The sequence below is a fragment of the Erythrolamprus reginae genome, chromosome 1 (genome assembly GCF_031021105.1).
Source record: "Erythrolamprus reginae isolate rEryReg1 chromosome 1, rEryReg1.hap1, whole genome shotgun sequence".
Taxonomy (NCBI): domain Eukaryota; kingdom Metazoa; phylum Chordata; class Lepidosauria; order Squamata; family Dipsadidae; genus Erythrolamprus; species Erythrolamprus reginae.
In genome coordinates this window covers 206,789,076-206,813,630 of record NC_091950.1, presented here as the reverse complement: position 1 = coordinate 206,813,630, position 24,555 = coordinate 206,789,076, and the positions used below count along the sequence as shown (strand labels likewise).

At 39.4% G+C, this 24,555-nt stretch overlaps 1 protein-coding gene across 1 annotated transcript in view; it reads left to right on the top strand.

Moving 5' to 3' along the window:
- FAM117B (family with sequence similarity 117 member B) overlaps positions 1-24,555 on the top strand; it is a 51,871-nt gene that overhangs the window by 8,346 nt on the left and 18,970 nt on the right. Inside the window, exons 2-3 of the mRNA XM_070731999.1 lie at positions 17,625-17,773; positions 20,950-21,042. Coding sequence (XP_070588100.1) covers positions 17,625-17,773; positions 20,950-21,042 — 242 coding nt within the window. The remainder of the gene's footprint in view (positions 1-17,624; positions 17,774-20,949; positions 21,043-24,555) is intronic.

Sequence of the window (24,555 nt, the reverse complement as noted above, 5' to 3'; positions counted from 1 at the left end):
GGGCATACCTGGGGAAGCCCATGATTGCTCTCGCAGCTGCATTCTGCACAACCTGAAGTTTCCGAACACTCTTCAAAGGTAGCCCCATGTAGAGAGCATTATAGTAGTCGAACCTCGAGGTGATGAGGGCATGAGTGACTGTGAGCAGTGACTCCTGGTCCAGATAGGGTCGCAACTGGTGCACCAGGCGAACCTGGGCAAACGCCCCCTTCGCCACAGCTGAAAGATGGTTCTCTAATGTAAGCTGTAAATCGAGGAGGACGCCCAAGTTGCGGACCCTCTCTGAGGGGGTCAGTAATTCCCCCCCCCCCAGGGTAATGGACGGACAGATGGAATTGTCCTTGGGAGGTAAAACCCACAGCCACTCCGTCTTATCAGGGTTGATTTTGAGTCTGTATATATGCCAGTTGCCAAGTACCCAATACTTGATTGTGTAACTGTGGGGCTGCAAGTGTGGGGACCAATTGTAGGTCATTATTTCCCCAGTATTTTTACAACTTTGAATAGTCACTAAATTCATGTGGAAATGTATTTAACATGGTATACTATTAATTACCAGTCTCTCTGGATGGTATTCAATGGATTTGTCATTCTTTTTGTTTCTTGAAATCCTAGTTTGCTATAAGTATGAAGATTTGTTAGATTTTATTACATGGATTTTATAATTTGAAAAAAAGAATGTCACTGTATGTAGTGGAGCCTGAAAAATAAATGGAGGAAGATAAACCAGTAAGCTGAAATAATTTTCAAAAACCTTTCTTGAATATGGAATAAGAGATCTAGGACTCATTCAGATGTTTAGGTAGCATGTTTAGCATTCATTTTTTAAAGATAATATTGATTGATTGATTGATTGATTGATTGATTGATTGATTGATTGATTTGTGGGCCTGTGTGCAAAGATTTATATTTTGTGCCTTTCAACAAATCATGCGGGTAATAAAATTGGCAGCTAAGAATGCACTTTTGCTATTGCTAAATACTGTAGATATGTAAGACTGAAAGTACAACAAAAACATAAGAATGGATTTTTCAGGGGTTCTACTGTGACATTATGTAAATTGTGGGGCATGTTGTTGAATTTTTCCATTGTACGCTAATGCTGTGTAAATAGTACTTTTCAGCTAACTTTCTTATTCCTGTTTTACAATCTACCAGTCTGAGTTAGCTATCCATTCAGTAAGGGTGTGAGAGAAGCAGCAGCTGTTCACATCAATTTTGGCACTAGGTTATACTCAAACTGTTCATAAGCTATTATGCCTACTATGGTGCCAGAACTTATGTCCTGGCATATTATGCAATCTGACATGCACTTAACTACTTGAAATAGAGAAGCTAGTCGGTTAATTCCTGTTGCAACTAATGGATCAACATTCAACAGATCCTTCGTTTGTGAGGAAAATGTTAGGGTGGGAAATGTAATGACATGATGAATGAAAAAAAGGCTAGCATTTCACCTGATTAGCTTTTATTCAAGTTTATTCTGCAGTAGTTTATCCATCAAAAGGTAAATGAATCCCAGCAGATTTTACTTGGCTAGTCATTGCTGACTAGAGAGAGGTGCTCATCTCCGATTCAAGGCTATTGAGCCAGCGCTGTCCAAAGACATTTCAATGATCATGTGGCAGCATGATGTCATGGAGAACTGTTACCTTTTTTAATGAAAGTGATACCTATTTATCTACTCACATTTTCATGCTTTTGAACTGCTAGGTTGGTAGGAACTGGGGTGAGGACGGGAACTCATCCTATTGCGAGGTACTTGGGTCTTAAACCTGGGCTGCCGTATTTCCAGCTGCCAGGCCTACCCATTGCTCCTCCAATTGATCCACTGCTGTGTTATTTTTTAATCAGAAAGCATGTAGCCCTGATGCTATGCAAAGAAATCAGTTTCTGTTTCTGTGGTATAAGAGTAGAAACATTGATGCTACTATGAGGAGAGACATATGCCATTCAGTTCTTCTGCCACGAGTTTATATTTTTCTCGATACGCTATTTTGTAAATTATAATCAGAACAGAGAAATGTTTTGTCTTAATGGTTATGATAAACATTAATGAAGCAGGTGATTAATAAAACATGCCATATGTGGACTGTTTTAAACGATTCTGGAAAGGACTCTGTTCTATAGTTTTATGATAGCAAAGCCATAGACTGCTCCATTTTATAATAATGGCATTCTCTACAGTGGCAGGCTTCTTATGGACATGACCAACACACTTCTGTTTTACTGGCTTTTATTAGCGCAAACAAATCAATTATTTCTGGGCTGCTATTTTTTTTAAAAGTGCAAGCATCATGTGCATTTTATTGTAAAAAGTAATCTTTGATACCAGGGATGGGCTGCTGCCCGGACGGGGGAGGGAGGGGGACACAGTGGGGTAGTGAAAATGGAGCTCCACTCCAGAGCACTGAAAGTTGAACGAAAATGCAGGGCATCTTGCATAAGCCATGCCCACAGTCTGGTAGTAAAAGTTTTGGTAACCCTTCACTTTCTGATACACTTTTTATAGATTTCAGAGAAACCTTGGATTAGAAGCATATTCTTCTCTTTTCATTTTTTTCAGAGATGCAACTCAGATAGTTTTATTTCCATAACAGGATTTTCAGGATTACCAATCCTCCTTATTCTAAATACAGTCAATGTTGCAGATCTTTATTTATTTGTTTATTCATTCATTTATTCAGATGTGTATAGTCACTTGCTCATCTCATCTCTATATAACTTTAGGAAGCTTACAAACTATTAAACATTAAAAAAACCAAGGTTAAAACAATATAAAATCATATAGAAACCATCATAAATGCACGTAACTCAAAGCCAACAATCCCATTAATCAAAAGAGTCAACATAGCCATTACACTAGCTGTATCACACTCCTTTGTCAGCATGCCCATTGGCAAAACCATCTCTTTAGATTCTTGTGAAAAGCCAGGTTGCATGTGATCTAAGTTTAGTTTTCCCAGGTATGGGAGCAGAGAAATCCAGGAAATAATTAGCTGAGAAATAATTTTATGTATTTTAATGAGCTTGTATTAGTTATATTAGTTAACCAAAACTAAAACTATAAAGATGAATTTGTTTTTCGTAGATGAATTAATATGATTCTACAGTGAACAGATAAGACATGCACTTTTAAGTGATTTCCACTATATTTTTAATATTTGAGTGTAATTTAATATTGAGTTGTGATGAAACATATATTAAGCAAACAATAGTTACTTTTTAGTTCATACAGGGTATCAATGAATTTTTACCATATTTTTTTTCTATAGTGTAGTGATTCCAATTGAAAAATATTCAGTATTATTGTAGGGAGCTAACATGGATTCTGATTTCAATGCCTTTGTAACTGTATCATCTATATATAGATTCTCTATGGTACAAAATATATGTTTGTTAAAGAGGCTTTTATAATCACATTTCTCTTTTGAGAAGAGAACATCAAACTGAGGAAACACTGAATAGTTTTGTAACGATTGGGCATAGTGTAATTTGGCCCAATAAAATTAAGACATTGCTCAAATGCCACTACTGTTCTCATCAGCCCAGCTGTTGTAACTGCTATCTTGAAGCAAGTACATCTCTTGTTATGTAGGTCACATCATGTGAAGCTAGCAGCTGGATAGTTGTGGGGGAGGGTATGAATAGTAGAACTAAGGTGAAATTATAATGAAAATACTGCATGGGGACAGATTGTATTCTATGAAATATTTTCAGACAACCCAGGAAATTATATTTAAAAAATGGATTCCGAAAAAAAGTGTAAAAATACTTCATTGGTAGAATTAAGTAAGTGTAGGGCTACCTTATGAGGTATTAACAATCCAACCTCTCCTCCCATTTCATTAAAAGAACAAATAAATTGTTGCCATATAAAGACTATTTGGAGTTTTACAGTTCATATCTGGTAAGGCCTAATTAAACAGGGTTTAATATTTGCAGTCTTGAAACTACATATATATATATATTGTTCTGCCGGGCTCTCTGATCGGAGCCTCCCGAAAATTCAAGAGTGCAAATTTCAGACACACACACGTTTGAAAATTCAAAACAATGTTCTTTATCACAAAATTCAAAATAAACTAAGCACTCTTTGTATTGCAAAGAGCATTCTTCCCAAAACAACCGGGTAGTCTGTACAATTTCCCTTAAGCAGTCATTAAGTACTTAGCTAGCAGCTGTGAAGAAACTTCACACCGCTTCTTCTTCCAACGAAGTGAGACACACGCACACATGTTGCTCTGCTTTGGTTTCAAAGGCATGAAAAAGCAACAAAGTCCAGCAACCCAAGATTCCTGATGAACTCCGATCAGATATTCTTCCACAACGGCCAAACCCACATGCTGCTATTTATAGCAGCAGCTCTAATTACTGGAGCCCCACCCAAACACAGGTGGCCTCTTTTATTTCCTGTAATATGTTCTTACTTGATCTCTTCTATGCATAATTCTGCGCTTGTGTGGGTCCAAAACGTCATCATCTTAATCAACAGAAGATAAGGGAGATTGACTGCCTGGGCTGTGTGCCAAGCCCTCCTCTGCCGAGTCAATCCCACCTTCTTCATCTGTCAGCAATAACAAGGCCTGTGACATGTTGAATTTTCCCCTGCATCCACCTCCCCATTCCCTGGGGCAGGAACTGGGCCAGAGCCAACCAGAACAATATATATATATATTGGAATTTGATTAATTAATATTTATATCTGTAAGTAAGAATCAATAAAGATGGATAGCTACTGGTCAAACATTTCTGGATACTATGAAATAAATTGAAGCAAACAAGCCTCAAGATTATACAATAATGAGAAATTATCAGTTTAGTTACAGTTGTCTGAGGTATTATGTGAAAAGCTCTATGCCCTTAATATGAAACCACACAATAGATTTCTGCTATGTTTTTATGTTTCTAAGTTGACCTTCTATATATACCTTCCCTTTAATGAATTAACATGATGGGCATGCCATTAAATCTAAACATGTTGAATCCAAAATAAATTTGGATTTTTGTATGTGCAAAATAGCAGATGGGATTTAATACATATACAAAAGCATATACTAGTTGAACGTCTCAAAAGCTTTGTTAAAGCAAGGGTCAAAAACAATAGCTTTGATTGAATTGCTATCATTAATACTTTAACAGAAAACTGATTCAAAACTAATACTTGTTTTTAAATTGTATTAATAAATTTTCTTATGTATACTGGGTAAACAATTTAGTGTTAGTAAATACATGCATCTTTCAATACTTCAATTTAGATATCTGAGTATGGTACTGGGTGGATTGTTTTTGGCAAGTGAAATAGATCTCTGTTCTAAATTATAAAAAGAGAGAAAGATGTATGACAAACCTACCTTTAAAATATGGTTCCTGTAGGTATATCACTTATGTACTAAGTGTGAAATATTAAAAGTGGTATCTGCCTCATTTGTACTACTTTTTGTGGCTTGATGAAGAATCAAAGCCAAGAAATCAAGTTTATGATACATTTGTCCAAGCCGAAATATCAGACCCAAATTAAGATCCAAAACTACATAAATTGGTTTTGAACCACATGATCCAAGGATCCCTATTGCAGCAAAAAATCAGCATGTTGAGAAAATGGTACATGCAGTAAGAGTATCCAAAGCCATTCAGTGAGCATACAAGTAATGTGGCAATGTTTCATATCCTATCTACAGGAGACAGTCTTCAGAAATAGAAGGATTTGAAGGATAAACAGGATGATAGTCAAGCTATAACTTCTCAATAGTTGATAACTTTTTAATTTACAGGTATTGAAGGAGCTAAATTATCATCTATAGAAATATGCTCAATTGTCAAATCCATCAAATACTGTATCAAGTATTCCATTAAGGGAAATGATGAGACAATTTTTGCACTGAAAAAAGAAGGCAAAATTACACAGTACTTGACAGGCAGATATATTGAGGTGTCTGAATTTGTTGCATTGACACTTAGATTTCAAATTCATGAAAGGAAACCCACCAATGTTCACCTTCAGGTATACCTTCAATAACAGCATCAAGTACTCTTTTGAGATAATGCTGCTGTGCAAATGAATAATGATATAGCAAGAACCACTTTAACAGAATTCATGGATCATTGCAAACAGGATCCGTTTCAAAAACACTACTATGTGAATATTCCAAGATTCTCCAGAATTTTTAAAGCCATTTTTCTAGATCACATGTGTCAAATTTGCCCATCATGTGACATCACAACCTTTTCCCTTTGTTCTAGTGTGGTCGTGATCTGTGTGTGACATGTCCAGCCTGCGGGCCACCAGTTTGACACACTTATTCTACATTAAGTGTATGTCTCCACAAAGTTGTGACCTCTATAATTTGAAACTACTTCTCCATGACATAAAGGTTCTAATTTCAAATAATTGAAGACACATAATGGACAAATCCTTCCATTATTCAAAGATGTCTGCAAAGAAAAAGGATTGTTGCAAGTTGATGACATTTGCAGCAAACCATGGAAGATGCCAAAATAAGAATCTCCAGAGCAATGAGAAATTTGTTGTCTTATTAACAAACACTGAAATCAACAATCCTATGAGAATTGTGGAACCATTTCAAGAAGTCTGAAGATTTCCTATAAATCAAGAGAACTAATATTATCAATGAGAAGCATTGTGAACATGCTCTACTGTATTTCTAAGATAAACTTAAAATGTTAAAAAAAGAATGAAGAAAAATATTTAGAACACACCAAATTGGGAGAGCTATACACTTCTCTAGATGAAAAAGAAAAGAAAAGAGGGGTAGCCACATATGTGAAAAAAGAATTAAACCCAAGAGAGATAAAAACTGACCCAAAAGGAAGATATATTATAGTAGAAGTAGAAATCAAAGGAGAGAAAATATTATTAGTAAATATATATGCACCAAATCATGAATTGAAACAATTTTATAAAAAAATACATGAAATATTATTACAATTTAACCAAACAAATATATGTATAATAGGAGACTATAACGGAATAGTGAACCAAAAACTGGACTACAAAATAGAAACCAAGAGTAAAATAAAAAGAGCCACACTACCAACCACATTTGAGAAAATGACGGATGAACTAGATTTGGTAGATATGTGGAGACTAATACATCCAAATGAAAAACAATTTACATTCTACTCTGCCCCACACAACTCTTTCTCTAGGATAGATATGGTATGGCTAAGTAAGAATATGCACAAAAAAATAAAATCTGTTGACATAGAACCAAATACGTGGGCTGACCATAACCCAATAACAATCACTTGGCAGGGGGAAAAGAAAGAATTTAGAAGATGGTCGTTAAATACAAACCTACTTCGAGATGAAAAATATACAGAAATGCTAAACAAAGAAATAAAATTATTTCTAGAGGAAAATAAGAAACAACCCACCTCAACTCAAATACTATGGGACACACTGAAAGCATATACTAGGGGAGTTACTATATCATATACAGCTAAAAAACAAAAAGAAGAGAAGGTAGAATATAATCACTACGTAAATAAAATAGCCAACCTGGAAAAAACTCTTCAACAAAACCCAACTAACAAACAGACACAAATATCACTAAGGGAAGCTAAATCCAAAATAAAATATTAGAACAGCAAGAATTTATTAGAAATTTAAAACAAACGAAACAAAAATACTTTGAAACAGCTAACAAACCAGGTAGATGGCTTGCACAGAAAATCAAAAAAATGAGAAGCGAAAAATTAATTTATCAATTAGAGGATAAAGACGGGACAATACAACACATGGAACAACAGAAAAAGGAAATAATACAAGATTATTACAACAACCTATATAAAGAAGAACCAATCGAAATGGTAAAAATTACTAAATACATACAAGAAAATAATACCATACAAATTGAAGAACTCGATAAACAAATTTTAAATGAAAAAATTACTTTACAAGAAATCTAATTAGCATTAAAAAAACAAAAAAACAATAAAACCCCAGGGCCGGATGGACTCCCGGGGGAATTCTATAAAGGAAATAAAGATCTATTTGAACCCATATTACTGGAGACATACAATGAAATATTAGAACAAGCAAAAATTCCAGAATCCTGGAGAGAATCATACATAACGATGATACCAAAGGAGGGGTTAGACAAACAGAAAATAAAAAACTACAGACCAATTTCTCTGCTCAACGCGGATTATAAGATCTTTATGGTAATCTTAGCAGACAGAATAAAAGAAATATTAAATAAAATCATCAACACAGACCAAAATGGTTTTCTACCCTCCAGACAAATTTTCAACTGCACCAGGACAGTTTTAGACGTCTTAGAATATGGTGAAGCCCATCCAGGAAAGCAAATAGCTCTTGTCTTCCTGGATGCCCAGAAGGCATTTGACAATGTTAATTGGCAATACTTAAATGAGTTAATTAGAGAATTAAAATTAGGTAACAGATTTGAAAACATTATCAAAAATATATATACCACCCAAAAGGCCAGAGCAATAATAAACGGAGACACTACAAAACCAATTTTGATAGAAAAAGGAGTCCGCCAAGGCTGCCCAATGTCACCCTTATTATTTATACTGACACAGGAACTACTACTAAATAAAATAAGAAATAATAAAAATATACAAGGAATTAAAATTAAAAAAGAAGAATATAAATTACAGGCATATGCGGACGACATGGTGTTCTTTTTAGAAGAACCAACCAGCTCTGGCCCAGAGCTAATCAAAGAAATTGAAAATTTTGGGGAATTTGCAGGTCTAAAAATAAATAAACAGAAAACAATGTTAATGACAAAAAACATGAGTATACGACAAATTAGGAAATTAGAAGAAACTACTAAACTCCAAACTACAAAAAAAATGAAGTACTTAGGATTAATATTAACAAACAAAACAATTACACTTAAAAAAGACAATTATGACAAATTATTGCAAGATACCAAAAAAAATTTAGAGAAATGGAAAGACCTACAAATATCAATGTTAGGCAGAATATCTGTAATAAAAATGGATATTCTTCCCAAATTTTTATATCTTTTTCAGACAGCTCCGATTAACTTGGAACCAAATTTTTTTAAAGAAATCAATAAAATCATCTCCAAATTCATCTGGCAAAACAAAAGGCCAAGAATAAAATATGTGTATCTCCAAGATAATAGAATTAGAGGAGGCCTGGGGCTCCCGGATCTAAAATTATACTACAAAGCGGCAAGCCTAATTTGGATAAAAGAGTGGATTAATTTAAAAAATAAGAGAATACTTGTATTAGAAGGTCATGACTTACAAACAGGCTGGCATGCGCATTTATGGAAAGATAAATTGCAAAAACAAACTATATTTGACAGGCACTTGATCCGTAAATCACTACTAAAAACCTGGTACGAAATTAAAAATAAACACTACGACAAAATTCCAAGATGGCTTTCCACTATGGAAGCCATCATCTACCCAAATTTGATCGACATAGCCAAAACCATCCAGTACAGGGACATATTACACCCAAACAGGGAACTCAAATCTAGACAAGAACTGGAAAGATTAAATCATAAAATGGATTGGTGGACATACGCCCAAATAGAATCCAGATTTAAAAAAGACAATCAAACACCCGGTATTCAAAAATCTATGAACCCATTAGATAAGATTCTGATAGGAAATGAAAACAAACAAATAAGCAGAATATACCAAATACTTTTAGAACAGGAAAGAATAAAAGATACGACCAAAACACCAATGATAGCGTGGGAACAAAATCTGCAACACGCCATCCATATTGCCGACTGGGAAAGAACATGGACCACAATATCCAAAATAACCCTTTCGGCAGCATATAAGGAAAACTATTACAAATTATTCTACAGATGGTACCTCCCACCGGCGAGATTAGCAAAGATCCACCCAACATTATCAGACTCGTGTTGGAAGTGTAAAAAGGAAAGAGGTACGTTTTTCCATATGTGGTGGTCCTGCCCCTTGATACAAAAAATTTGGACAATAACTCATACTTGGCTCACAGAGATTACGAAAGAGGAAATAGAACTCACACCGGAAGCTATGCTTTTAGGAGTTTGGAGAAAACATTATTCAAAACAAACAATGCTCCTCACAACGCATATAAACACCGCCACGAGAATTGCGATAGCACAACTCTGGAAAAGTGATCAGATACCAACGGAAGATTTAATTATAGATAAGATATATGCATGTGTAGAGATGGACGAATTCACGAACTCAATTAAGGGAAATAAATTAATAGAATCAAAAAGAACATGGCAAAAATGGCACGAATGGGTTCAAAAGAGAACATAAAAGCAACATAATATGAAACAACAGTACAATTGAAACGACCTACAGTTACCGTGTATAATTAATGAACATAATAGATTTTAGAATTTAAAAATATAAAATACAATGTATATAATGAAAGGAAACCGGTCAAAACTTACTGTCAGAATGTTAACTGAGAATATGTATAATCTGTAATTCAAAATAATATGTGATGGGAATGACATAATAAAAATTAATAAAGAGATTTTAAAAAAAGAAAAAAAAGAATGAAGAATATAATTTGCTAAAACCAACAAATGATACAATTAATTCAGATTTGGTATTCTGGAATTATTGTGTGAACTGCATGCAATACGACAGCAGGAATGTGTACTACATAATGAGCGCCTTTTGAACATTAAGCAAACAACAATATACTATGGTTGTAACCAGGGGTGGGCTGCTTCCAGGACGGGGGAAGGACGCAGTGAGGTAGCGAAAATGGAGCTCCACCCCAGAGCACCCAATTTGTACTGAAAGATGAAAGAAAACGCATGGCATCTTGCATAAGCCACACCCACAGTGTGGTAGTAAAAATTTTGGTAGCCCTTCACTGGGTGTAACTACTTGCAATGCAATCTATTTTCAATAGTTTTCATTAATGTCTATGGAGATTCTCAGTCATCCATGTCCTGGTTGTCCCAAAGATGCTTTTTCGAGAGGCAAATGGACTTCCTGTTTTTTTTTTCTTTGAAGGTGATTCTCTTCTCATCCAAGAAGCTTCTTCAGCTCTGACTGGATGATGGGGAATGGAAAGGTTTATACTCCTTGCAGTCAGCTCTTCATTTGCATTGTTTGAAACGAATACAAAAAGCTGAAGAAGCTTTTTGGATGAGAAATGAAATGTCTTCAAAGAAAAACAAAAAGTCTAGTTGCCTCTTGAACAGGGCTGGGCAATTAATTTTTCCATGGCGCTGCATGAGAAATTGGGATGGTTTTAGAGGGCCGGACTAATATAATCAAGTCAGTTCTACCCTGACCTAAACACCCAGACCCACTCTACAGACCCCTAATTGTTTGCTTTATGGCAACACAGTGCACCACAGTTACTGCGCTGGAGTGTTTGCGTGGTTTCTGTGCTCGGCCGCTTTCGGTAGGAGGTCGGGGTCCGCTCCAGTGCGAGGATGAAAGAGCTCACTGTGTCTGCCGGGACTCCTCTGGTTCCTGCTTTCCTCATTATTCATCAGACACGGTGAGCTCTTTCACCCTGACACTAGAGTGGACCCTGACTTCCGTGGACCGGTCACAGACAGCGGGCCGCCCCTTGCCCAGGTCTGCTCTTGAAAAAGCATTCTTGGGACAATTTTTATTGATGAACGGGGTAAAAGGGAAATATATTTGTTAACAATCTGATCCTTGCTAAAGCTAGGAGTGGTGGTGGGTGCTGGTGAGATGTTCTTGCTGTAGCATCATCTAGTAGTGCACAAACTTTGATGCCTGGTGGTGGGACAGTGTATACTTTTGTATTTTTATTTTTTTAAAAACTCCACTATTGCACATGCTTCCACATGCTTATTTCCTGAGATGAGAGCCCAATGATTAGGAGGGTGTGTTTTAAAGATTTTATGTTAATATGGAACAAGAATTAGGCCTTTGGGGGAATTTTAACCATTTGTGTGGTGATTTCTATCAGCTTCAGTTAGTTGTGAAAAGAGGAAATTACATTAATGTTGATAATTCATATATCAAAAAAACCATATTTTTGGAGATGTTTTGTGAAGTTTCAGTTCAAAAGCAACATGTGGTTGGGTGAAACAAAAGGAAGGTATTCTGAATTCTTATTGAATACTGCAGAAAACAAAGTCAGACAAAATGGGTGAAATAGAAGTGTAAAATATAATGTGCAAATTTCACCTAACATTCAACAATCTTTGCAGAAATACAAATATCTTCATTCCCCTAAATGAAATGATTAGAAAAATAAATTTGATGTGCATGAAACACTTCCCTGGAATGATGAAAAAATACTGTGTTTTTTCCAATGCTGTCAGTGAAAAAATAAACACTTATTCTCCAACAGAGTTCCTTGATTAATTTGAACTCTGGATTGTCACAACACAAACTGGAATTAAAGATAGAATCTCATTGTATCATTTTAATGAGGAATTTCAATCTCCCAAGGCCTTTGTAGTGGAATGTGGAATATCTTGGAAAAACACCCCACCCCCACTCCCCCAAGAATCTCATTGTAGCAGAGATAAACATTGGTGTGTTCAAAAATGATATTATTATTCCAAGAATTTCTCTTAATTTATCAGATGAAGATATCCCTCTTCAGTGGACCCAGTTCCCAATACAGTCATGCCTTGCTTTCACTATACTGTACATAGAGAACAATGGAAAATGTGCTGATTTTATCTGGAGAAACCAGATAAAATTCCAGCATGGTCAGCTGTATGCTGTTTTAAGCCAAGAAAAAAGAAGTGAAAACATTATACTATTCTTAAAGAATGGCAATTTAGCCACAAATGTCATCAAAAGCATCCTTTATTAAACGAGAAGCATCTATACTTGCTTGCTATGCACAGGGCTGCCATCAGGAATTTTGGGGCCCCATACAGCCTAAGTGTCTGCCCCCCCCCCCCCCCGCCATTTTAAAACTACTTTTTAAAAAGTTTTTAAGAAGATGTTAGATAATCATCTGAAAATAGCTGTAAATAAAACCCGATGTTCCCAGAATTAACTTTATTCATAAGATTATGATAGCAACAACTTGACCTTAGTTTTACTGGAACTATAGAATAATCATATAATAACCGCTGATGTTACAGGCCGTATAACTATATAAAGAAGGAACTGTGAGGATAACAGTTCAAAAGGGACGGGATGGTGGTGTTTGTTATGTTGTGTTGTTTTGTTGCTTGTCTTATAAAATGCAAATACAAAATTTAAACAAACAAATAAGTATATTGTAAAATGATAGATTATGTACTATCTTATTTTTTTAATGTTTATATAATAACTACTTTCTTAAAAAAAAATCATCTGTCTGAAGTAGTGTAGGATTCCTGTCTAAGCAGGGGGTTAGACTAGAACAGTGTTTTTCAACCAGTGTGCCGTGGCACACTAGTGTGCCACGAGACACGGTCAGGTGTGCCGCGAAGAAGGAAGCTCAGGTTCTGTCTCACAACTTTTTCCTGAGAGAGAGAGAGAAAGAGAGAGAGAGAGAGAAAGAAAGAGTGAGAGAAAGAGAGAAAGAAAGCAAGAAAGAGAAAAGAGAGAAAAAGAGCGAGAAAGAAAGAGTGAGAGAGAGAAAGCAAGAGAGAGAGAAAGAGAGAGAAAGCAAGAGAGAGAGAGAGAAAGCAAGAGAGAGAGAAAAAAAGGAGAGGAAGGGAGAGAGAGAGAGAGAGAAATTAGCAAAGAGGGGAGGAAAAAAGAGAAATGAGGAAATGATTGAGACAGAGAATGAGAGGAAAGAGAGAGAAACAAGAGAGAGAGAGAGAGAGAGAAGTGACTCTTGATTTAAAACATATGATAAAAAGCACCCAAAAAATAAGAGAGAAAACCCCCCAGCCCTCACCTGTTTTTGGAAATGGTTCAAGAGTATGTATACACACACACACACACACACACACACACACACACACAAGAGGGGGAGGAGACAGGGATGGAAAAAGAGAGGAGAGTGTCTTAGAGTGTCATTTTGTGTCCTTTTGGTTGGTGGTGTACCCCAGGATTTTGTAAATGTAAAAAATGTGCCGCGGCTCAAAAAAGGTTGAAAATCACTGGACTAGAAGACCTCCAAGGTGCCTTCCCACTGTTATTCTATTCTAATTATCCAGGGGGTTGTGTAGTTATCAGTGGTATTAAAATAGGAGCTGTTAAAAAAAAAACCAAATACAATTTCATATTGCTTCACATCTCAATATCCTTTTCGATCTAGTTTTTACGCCCATCGGTGAACACAGGTCTGAACGAGCCCGTGGTATACAAGTTAATTTCAAAGTACACTGCTCAAAAAAAAGTGAAAGGAACACTTAAACAACACAATATAAACTCCAAGTTGTCAATCAGCGTTGCTTCCTAAGTGAACAGTTTGATTTTACAGAAGTTTGATTTACTTGGAGTTATATTGTGTTGTTTAAGTGTTTCCTTTATTTTTTTGAGCAGTGTAGATAGAGCAGGAGGTCTCCAATCTTGGCGAATTTAAGACTTGCGGACTTCAACTCCTAGAGTTCCTCAGCCAGCAAAGCTGCCTGGGGAACTCTGGGAGTTGAAGTCCGCAAGTCTTAAAGTCGCCAAGGTTGGAGACCCTCTGATAATACAGGGATTCTATCGTTGTATAAGTCAGTGTTTCCCAACCTTTTTTGAGCCGCGGCACATTATTCATATTTTCAAAATCCTGGGGAACATTGAAAGGGAGGGGGTGGGCTAAAGAAAAGTTTGGACAAAAAACCCCTCTCTCTTCCTCCCTTTCGCTCTATTTCTCCCTCTTTCTCTCTTTTCCTTCCTTCCCTTCTTTCTCTCTCTCCATCTTTCTTTCTTTCTTCCTCTCTTTTTTGCTCTCTTTCTCTCTCCCTCCCTCCTTCCCTTCCTCTGTCTTTCTCTCTCCTTTGCTCTCTCTCTCTCTGTCTCCCTTTCTATCTTTCTTGCTTTTTTCTCTCTCTCTTTCACTGTCTTGCTATATGTCTCTTTCTTTCTCTTTGCCTCTCTTGCTATCTCTCTTTCTTTCTCTGTCTCTCTTTCTCTCTCTCTGTCTCTCTTTCTCTCTCTCTCTGCCTCTCTTGCTAAGTCTCTCTGCCTCTCTTGCTATGTCTCTCTTTCTTTTTCTCTCTCTCTGCCTCTCTTGCTGTCTCTCTTTCTCTCTCTCTTTCTCTCTTTCTCTGCCTCTCTTGCTGTCTTTCTTTCTTGCTGTCTCTCTCTCTCTGCCTCTCTTGCTAAGTCTCTCTTTTTCTCTTGCTATGTCTCTCTTTTTCTCTCTCTCTGCCTCTCTTGCTATGTCTCTCTTTCTCTCTCTCTCTCTTTCTCTCTCTCTCTCTGCCTCTCTTGCTAAGTCTCTCTTTTTCTCTTGCTATGTCTCTCTTTCTCTCTCTCTCTGCCTCTCTTATATGCCTCTCTTTTTCTCTTGCTGTGTCTCTCTTTTTCTCTCTCTCTGCCTCTCTTGCTATGTCTCTCTTTCTCTCTCTCTCTCTTTCTCTCTCTCTCTCTGCCTCTCTTGCTAAGTCTCTCTTTTTCTCTTGCTATGTCTCTCTTTTTCTCTCTCTCTGCCTCTCTTGCTATGTCTCTCTCTCTCTCTCTGCCTCTCTTATATGTCTCTCTTTTTCTCTTGCTCTGTCTCTCTTTTTCTCTCTCTCTGCCTCTTGCTATGTCTCTCTTTCTCTGCCTCTCTTGCTGTCTTTCTTTCTTGCTCTGTCTCTCTTTCTCTGCCTCTCTTTGCTAAGTCTCCCTTTTTCTCTTACTATGTCTCTCTTTCTTTTTCTCTCTCTCTGCCTCTCTTGCTATGTCTCTCTTTCTCTGCCTCTCTTGCTGTCTTTCTTTCTTGCTCTGTCTCTCTTTCTCTGCCTCTCTTGCTATGTCTCTCTTTCTCTCTCTGCCTCTCTTATACGTCTATCTTTCTTTCTCTCTCTCTCAGCTGACTGCAAGCGGGAGCCCTGACGGCGGCAGCTGGACGTGCTGCTGGACACCGTATATGCCAGGCCCGCAGCGCCAGTATGTACGACGTCCAACAGCACGTCCAACCGCACGTCAGGGCTCCCGCTTGCAGTCAGCTGAGAGAGAGAGAGAGCGCGCTCAATAATCAAGCCAGGGTTGCCCCGAAAGAGTCCAAAACGCAAGCGGGAAAGTGAGTCGGCTACCCCCCCCCCAGCCTGCCTTAAGCCGAGGCCCTCTTCGGATGCCTCGCTTCGGATCTGCAGCGGGCCGCCTGGAGCTCTCTCTCGCCGCCGCCATCTCCTCTCGACTGCCTGCGGCCGCTGCAGCCCCCCCTCCTACCGCCAGTGCCCTCCCACCGGGCCACAAAGGACACTTGCCGACGGCGACGCCAGGAAAGTTCCAGCTGGGCGGGGCGCTGCCGGTACTTCCGTCCTGGGGCTCCCGCTCGCAGCTGTCCCCCGGCTTCTGCTTGAGCTCAATGCTGCGGTTTTCAGCGCTCTCCTGCTGGGCCCCAAAGAAGGAAGGCGGGAAAAAGGTGCGAAGAATGAAGCTCTCCTTCTTCCTGCCTTCCTTCCGGTTGGGAAACGCTGGTATGTTACAACCGGGTTCTGAAGACCAGCCCCACATGACAACAAACCTCCCTTCTTTAACTTTGGGAAGGCGCCTCGAGTTTCCCTCACGTCCATTCATCTGGGTTATTTTTCTTTTACCGAAGGGAAGCTCTGATTGACGCTGTTAATGCGGGGCCCCTGTGATCACCGGGCCCGGTACGGGGCTCCCTGTAGTACCCGTCTATCGGCGGCCCTGGCTATGCATACTTTGATAAAATGATGTTTTCTTCTTTAATTTTAAAACCAAAGCAGTAGGTGGTCATTCTGTTTCTTAGTTTAGGTAGAAAATTATCTCTGAAAAGATGAACAAATATTTAGTACAAATTGAAATGCTATATAAATAATTTTAAATTGCATTTTTGAGAAAGTGTATCCGCCTCCTGATTGTTACTGTAGTTATATTCTCTAAATTATGATCTCCTAGCAATTTATATCTGTATAAATATAAATAAATGCTTACTAAAAATTTTCTGCATTGTAATAAATAATATATGATTATTCATTTGGCTTGGAGTTCAAAAATGCATGGGAGTATATATGTTAAATAAAAATAATAAAGTCAAGACAATTCCAGATTTGAGTAATTCTTAGGAAAATGCTTTTGGAACCTTACAAAATTTACCTAATAGACTATGGCCATTAGGCAGTGAATTAATTTCTCATAATGCCTCTTGGAGACTTATGTCAGGATTAATGTAGAAAATTGAGAGGGCAGCTTTATTTACTTAACTATGCTTGGAGTACTGAACTAGGAAAAAATAAAGGATTTGTAAGCATTAGCAATGAGCTCTGCTAGGGTGCTGTGGTCTTGGCAGCTGCCCAAGGTCATTGCATAGTAGATTAACGGTAGTTCTGTACTCAGATATGCACTCCCTATCGTCCATATTAGGAAAACATTGTGCACTTTATGCATTTGTGTATAGTCTACACTTTAGTAATCTGTATGCTGTTTATGCATAAGATACCTGAAAAATTGTAAGGAAAAAAATATATGCTAGTATTGTAAAGACATTATTTAACAAAGTAACATAAGATATAACCAATTTAATATAGTTTGGCTGTAATGTGTATTATTTTTGCTGATGGAATCATGTATGTCTCCAATAGATAAACCACGGCCACCATCATCAAGCCCTTCTAGTATTTCCCGCCGTACCCCTTCACTTGACATACTTGCTGCTCCGTATCTTGCTGGGCAATGGCCTCGTGATAATCATGGGCAAGTCACACCTTGTATGAGGGATAAAGCCACACAGGTAAGACCGCTTGCATATATTAATGCAAAAGAAAAAAATACTATAGTAATTGTTCCTTGAAGCTGTCTAGATAAAACTTTATTAAATAAATGCTTCTTTGATTTAATCATGCAGATTATAAAATATACATTCTGTTGTAATTGAAAAAGGAAGATAGATGAAAAGGAAATGCAGTTATGAATATGCAAAATCTAAATGCCAGTATTAAAATTATATATTATTTTAAAGATTAAAACTATGAAACTGTTCTAATTAAAATAGTGATAAGCAAAATAGGCAATACTGTATACCGTATTTTTCAGAGTATAAGACATACTTTTTTACTCCCAAAAAAAGAGGGTCAAAAACTGGTTGTGTCTTATATTCCGAATGTAGGGGGGGCCCCTCCCCCCGCCAGCTCCCACCCTTCAGAGGTTTTCAGCCTCTGCACATCTCATTTTTGGGTGGTTCCAGGCGGCAGGGATCCTTACTTCCACTTGTCGCCAGGGGAAGGTGGGGACTCAATTGGCGAAGTGGATGCTGTGCAGGAGGCATAAGGCACAGTGAGTCGCCACTTGGCCTAGGAAGGAAAGCGTTTTCAGCCAGCAGTGCCGCAATCCCCTCCCCGATTCCAAAAACAGAGCATGCAGAGACCAAAACAGAGCATTGTGTTTCAGGCAGCAGGCAGTTCTGGCCAGTGCTGCAGTCCAAAAAGTTTTCCCTACTCGATTCCAAAAATGGGGTGTGCAACAAGATCTATCCGTCACCCAAAATGCAATGCTCCGCTTTGCTGCCAGTGCAGGGCGGAGCCGCGGGGATGGGCGGGGTGCCGGGCATTGGCCAAGGAGCTTTTTGGCCTGCCGGGAGGGCTCCTCGGCTGAGGGGAAAAGTCTGGCAGGTCCTGGGAGCCCGCCCTTTTCCTTATCAACCCTAGGAACCCAGTTTTGACCTCAGCCCTTGCAGGGAGGAGAAGCTGCTCGGATCCTCCGAAGGGGCACCCCAAACAAAGCGTGGAGCGGAGGCTGGGTCAGTTTATATGCACATGAAGAGAGGGGCGCGAGAGCGCGGACACACACACATACACACACAGACAGGCAGATTCACAGACACAGACAGAGTTGGAAGGGACTCTGTACTGTAGTTCATCTGGTCCAGGGATCTCCAACGTTGGCCACTTTATGACTTGTGGACTTCAACTCCCAGAGTTCCTCAGCCAGCAAAGGTGGCTGTGGAACTCTGGGAGTTGTAGTCCACAAGTCTTAAAAGTTGACAACGTTGGGGATCCCTGATCTAAAAACACTCCTTTTAAGGAATATTTCAGGTTTATCTTCATCGCCGTATATTTCCATGCACTTCAATTGTAAAAATTGGAGTGGTCAAGAGAGGGGTCTTTGAAAACCTCATGGTATAGTAGTAATATTAAGGCAACCTCAGCAGGAAACTGTAATTGTAAATGATTCCATCACTAGCTATTTCTGTAACTAAAGAAACAACTAACAAAATGAATTGTCCTTGTTTGTTTTGTTTGTTTGTTTGTTTGAGTTAGGGTTTAGGAGTGCAAGGGTCTTCAAACCTGGCAAGTTTAAGGCTTGTGGACTTCAATTCCCATTTCTCAGCTAGCATGACTGGTGGAGGAATTCTGGGAATTGAAGTCCACAAATTTTAAACCTGTCAAGTTTGAAGACCCCTAAGTTAGAGGTTAGGAGTGCAAGGGTCTTCAAACCTGGCAAGTTTAAGGCTTGTGGACTTCACTCCCATTTCTGAACTAGCCTGACTGGTGGAGGAATTCTGGGAGTTGAAGTCCACAAGTCTTGAAGCTGTCCAGTTTGAAGTTTGAAAAAAGTGTACATGGTTTTAAAAAGTACGCATGGTTGTAAAAGGTATTCTGTTACACTGGTATTTTATTAAACAATATAATACTACACCATTTGGTTCAGAATATTTTTTTCCTTGTTTTCCTCCTCTAAAATCTAGGTGCTTCTTATACACCGGTGTGTCTTATACACCAAAAAATATGGTACATAGAATTAAATAGTATATTTTGGATGTTTAGTAATAGTAAAAAGATAGGGAAATTATATTTCTTTGAGGCAAGGAGAGGCAAGGTACCCTAACCCAAACCAGCGGGAGCAGCGGGGGATTGAGGTAAGTATTTTTTTTTTGCCTATACCTGCCTTGGGGAAACATATACCTGTTTACCCTCTTTTAAACTTACAGAGCTAGTTTACTGGTTTTCTTTGAAATAAATATTCTAAAACATTTAATCTACCGATGCCTCAATTGATGTAATTTTATTGGTTTCCATTTTTATAAGTTACCAGTAGCCACTGCATTTTCCACCCTCAACTTATACTCAAGTCAATAAATTTTGTGGCAAAAGTGGGTGCTTCAGCTTATAAAGGGGCGACTTATACTCGAGTATATACGGTATATTATATTTATTTCTTGACTTCTTTTACAGTCTCTGGACCAAAATGACATACTAAATTGTAGGAGAAATTTACTGATTGCCTTTGTATATACTGGAACTTTTATACATATTTGAGAAATAATAGCAATACAAGAGAACATGGAGACTCAGAGAATATAGATCAATCAGTGTGACATCAATTCTGGAGAAGATTCTAGAGTAGATCAGGAAGATCAGTTTGTACATATCTTGAAAAAAAGCGTGATTGTTAGAAGTAAGATACATTTGTCAAAAACAGGTTCTTATGAGGTTACTCTTATTTTTTAATTGGTTACTTAATATGATGGTGAAATTAATCTTCAATAAAACATTAGACAGAATATTCCATGATACTGTGATGACCAAATCATTAACTATGGGTGAAGTGATGAATAGTTATCCTACAAATATGCATATGTATTATAAAATGAATTCCCCCCCTCCCCAGATATTTATGCTTTTTTGTTTGTATGTATGCATGTTTCCTGGTGATTGCATGCAGTTTGCTTGACCACATTTTTGAAAGTGACTTGCCTTTGCCTTGTTCCTAGGATTAAGAGTGAGCAAAGTCCAATTTAGCTTGATACCTTAATCACTATGTCAAACTGGCTTTCTATGAATACTGAGGGAAATTACAGAATAAAACCTGGTCAATAACTTTAGAAAATTTATTTTAATATGCTAATATTTAAATAGCCTAATTAATAATCAATATCCTAAATCTACTACCTTTGTCTTTTTTCTTAAGACTGAGAGTGCTTGGGCTGAAGAATACTTGGAAAAGAAAAAGGGATCTCATAAGCGCTCAGCATCTTGGGGCAGCACAGACCAACTCAAAGAGGTGAAAAAAGCATGCTGTTTTTGTACCATCTTGATAATAGTTTCGTATAATAATTACCAATTACCATATTTTTGGAGAATAAGACACACCTTTTTACCCCCCAAAAGAGGGTGAAAACTTGGGGGCGTGTTATATACCGAATGTAGCCCCACCCACACACCCCTTGGCCTCTGCCTCCTAGCAATTTACCTCCTTGCAACGAACAGCACAGATCTTGTTAAGCCAAGCAACTTATTATCAGTTTCCCAACCCTCAACTGAGTGAGGCAATCCAGCTGGCCATTTGCTAAAATGAAAGTGAAACTATAGCTGCAAGAAGCAAATTGCTGGGAGGGAGAGGCAGAATTTTATTTTCTTGTGGTAGTCAGTTGCTGAAACTGGATGCAGGAAGGTAAGTCAATAACTATAGATATCTGTAGAATGTCCAAATTATTAGACTTATCTTTCAAAGACTGCTTTATTGCTCTAGACGCCTTAACAAAATGAAGAAGATTTTTAAAATAAATGCTTGATCTGAACAAGTCCAGTGTTATTGTAACTTCTTTTAAATAGTAGAGAATAACTATACTTCCAAAAAGCCACATCAATTTTAACAGTCTGTACAAGTATAGTCTGAAATGTAACAGTGTCCTGTTTAGTATTAAGATAAGGCAGCTGAGTTAAACCCTGACTTAGTCATGTTTGGAGTAGATCTATTTAAATAATTGGGAGGAGTTAGTATGATTATACTTAAGAAAACTTTCCGGCATTAATATACATTTTTACATTTTCTGTGGGTCAAGTATACATGTACAGAAATACACAGCAAACCGCATATATCATCTGTGCTGTTTGCTGTTTGGCAAATTGCTGGGAGGCAGAGGCCTTTTTTCCTTGTTTTCCTCCCCCAAAACTAAGGTGCATCTTATCCTCCAGTACGTCTTATATTCCGAAAAATATAGTATACATGCCCATCAAATCACAGTTTAGAACAACAAGAAATATACTTTTTCTGCATTATAAAATTTGAACTTTCATTGAAAAGGAATTTCTTCAATAGGGTGAATTCTATACATAAAACTGAAAGCAGTGATTACTTTTCCCTGCAGTCTTCCAGCTCAAAAGCAATGATGATCTAAGCGGTAATCAGGAAAAATCATTCTCCCAAATCATCAATAGTATCAGAGTTTCACCCAGAGTAGGCTACTGCTACTGCAATATGCGTTGGATCCAAGTCAGAGGGCTAGAATATTCCGGTCCTGCTGGGGAGAGGTAGATATGGCGGGAGTCATGGGGCTAGCCATTCTGGAGGAAAAAGAGAGTGCTGCTTAAAAGCGATCCCTTGTTCTGGTCCCGTGATCTCTACCCGAGGTCCTGGTAACAAGTGTAATCCAGGCCCTGGGCTCAAGCTGCTGCTGCTCAATGCCAGATCGGTAGTAAACAAAACTCTCCTCATCCGGGATTTGATCCTGGATGAGGAGGCCGATCTGGCATGTGTGACTGAAACCTGGCTGGGCCCAGAGGGAGGAGTTCCTCTCATAAATATGCCCAGCCGGGTTTCAGGTATGGCATCAGCCTCGACCCCAGGGAAGGGGGGGAGGAGTAGCTATTGTAGCCAAGGAGAACCTTAGCCTGCGTAGACTCGTTGCCCCTGAGATTGCGGGTTGTGGGTCCCTCCTTGTGAAGTTGGACTTAGGGGTTTAGGTGGGCTTGTTACTCACGTACCTGCCTCCCAGCTGCATGACAACAGCCCTGCCTGTGCTGCTCGAGGAGGTGGCCGGGTTGGCGGTGGAGTTCCCCGAATTTATTGTCCTGGTGAACTTCAATCTGCCGTCACTCGGCAGTTCCTCTGGACTAGCAAAGGAGTTCAAGGCCACCATGACAACCATGGACCTGACTCAATTAGTTCAGGGTCCAATTCACAAGGTGGCACACACACCCGACATGGTATTCCTCTCGGAGCAATTGAGTAATGGTCTGAGACTAAGAGGCTTAGAAGCATTGCCTTTGTCATGGTCAGACCATTTCCTACTGCGGCTTGATTTCCTGGTTCCAATCCTCCCCTGCAGGGAGGCGGAACTGATTAGGAGGTTCCGCCCCAGACACCTGATGGACCCAGTGTGCTTTCAGAGGGCGCTTGGGGTTTTACCAGATTCACTCGTCCACAGCTCGGCGAAGTGTCTTGCTGAGGCCTGGAAGAAGGCTGCAGCGGAGGCTCTTGACCGAATTGTGCCATTGCGACCTCTGTGGCACTAGACCCCGTAGAGCTCCATGGTTCAACGAGGAGCTCCGGGAGTTGAAACACCAGAAGAGTTGTTTAGAGAAGCGATGGAGAAAGAGTAAGTCCGAATCCGATCGAATACTTGTAAGAGCTCACAGTAAAACTTACAAAGTGGCGCTCAAGGCTCCAAGATGCACGTATCATGCCGCCTTGATTGCATCAGCGGAATCCTGCCCGGCCACTCTATTTAGAGTGACCCACTCCCTTCTAAATCAGGGAGGAGTTGGGGAGCCCTTGCAGAGCAGTGCCGAGGAATTTAACTCGTTTTTCACTGATAAAGTCGCTCGGATCCGGGTGGACCTCGACTCCAATTGTATAGCAGTATCGGCTGACGGCGAGTCAGTAGAGGTGACTGGGGCTAAACGTCTTTGTCCATCTGTCTGGGAGGAGTTTGACTTGGTGACACCTGATGAAGTGGACAAGGCCATTGGAGCTGTGAGTTCCGCCACCTGTTTACTGGATCCGTGTCCCCCTTGGTTGGTTTCGGCCAGCCGAGAGGTGACACGGAGCTGGGTCCAGGAGATTGTCAATACCTCCTTGGGGAGGGGGTCCTTTCCGGCTCCTTATAGGGAGGCACTTGTGCGCCCCCTCCTCAAGAAGCCTTCCCTGGACCCAGCCATGTTTAATAACTACCATCCAGTCTCCAACCTTCCCTTTATGGGGAAGGTTGTTGAGAAGGTGGTGGCGCTCCAACTCCAGCGGTCCTTGGAAGAAGCCGATTAGGCCCTCAGCAGTCTGGATTCAGGCCTGGCTATAGCACGGAAACTGCTTTGGTTGCGTTGATGGATGATCTCTGGCAGGCCTGGGACAGGGGCCTGTCCTCTCTCCTGGTGCTTCTTGACCTCTCAGCGGCTTTCGATACCATCGACCATGGTATCCTTCTGCGCCGGCTGGAGGGGTTGGGGGTGGGGGGCACTGTTCTCCAGTGGTTTTCCTACCTCTCCAGTCGGTTGCAGTCGGTGTTAGTGGGGGGTCAGAGGTCGACCTCTAGGTCTCTACCTTGTGGGGTGCCTCAGGGGTCGGTCCTCTCCCCCCTGCTATTTAATATCTACATGAAACCGCTGGGTGAGATCATCCAAGGGCATGGGGTGAGGTATCATCAGTATGCCGATGATACCCAGCTATACATCTCCACCCCATGTCCAGTCAACGAAGCAGTGGAAGTGATGTGCCGGTGCCTGAAGGCTGTTGGGGTCTGGATGGGTATCAAAAAGCTCAAACTCAACCCAGACAAGACAGAGTGGCTGTGGGTCT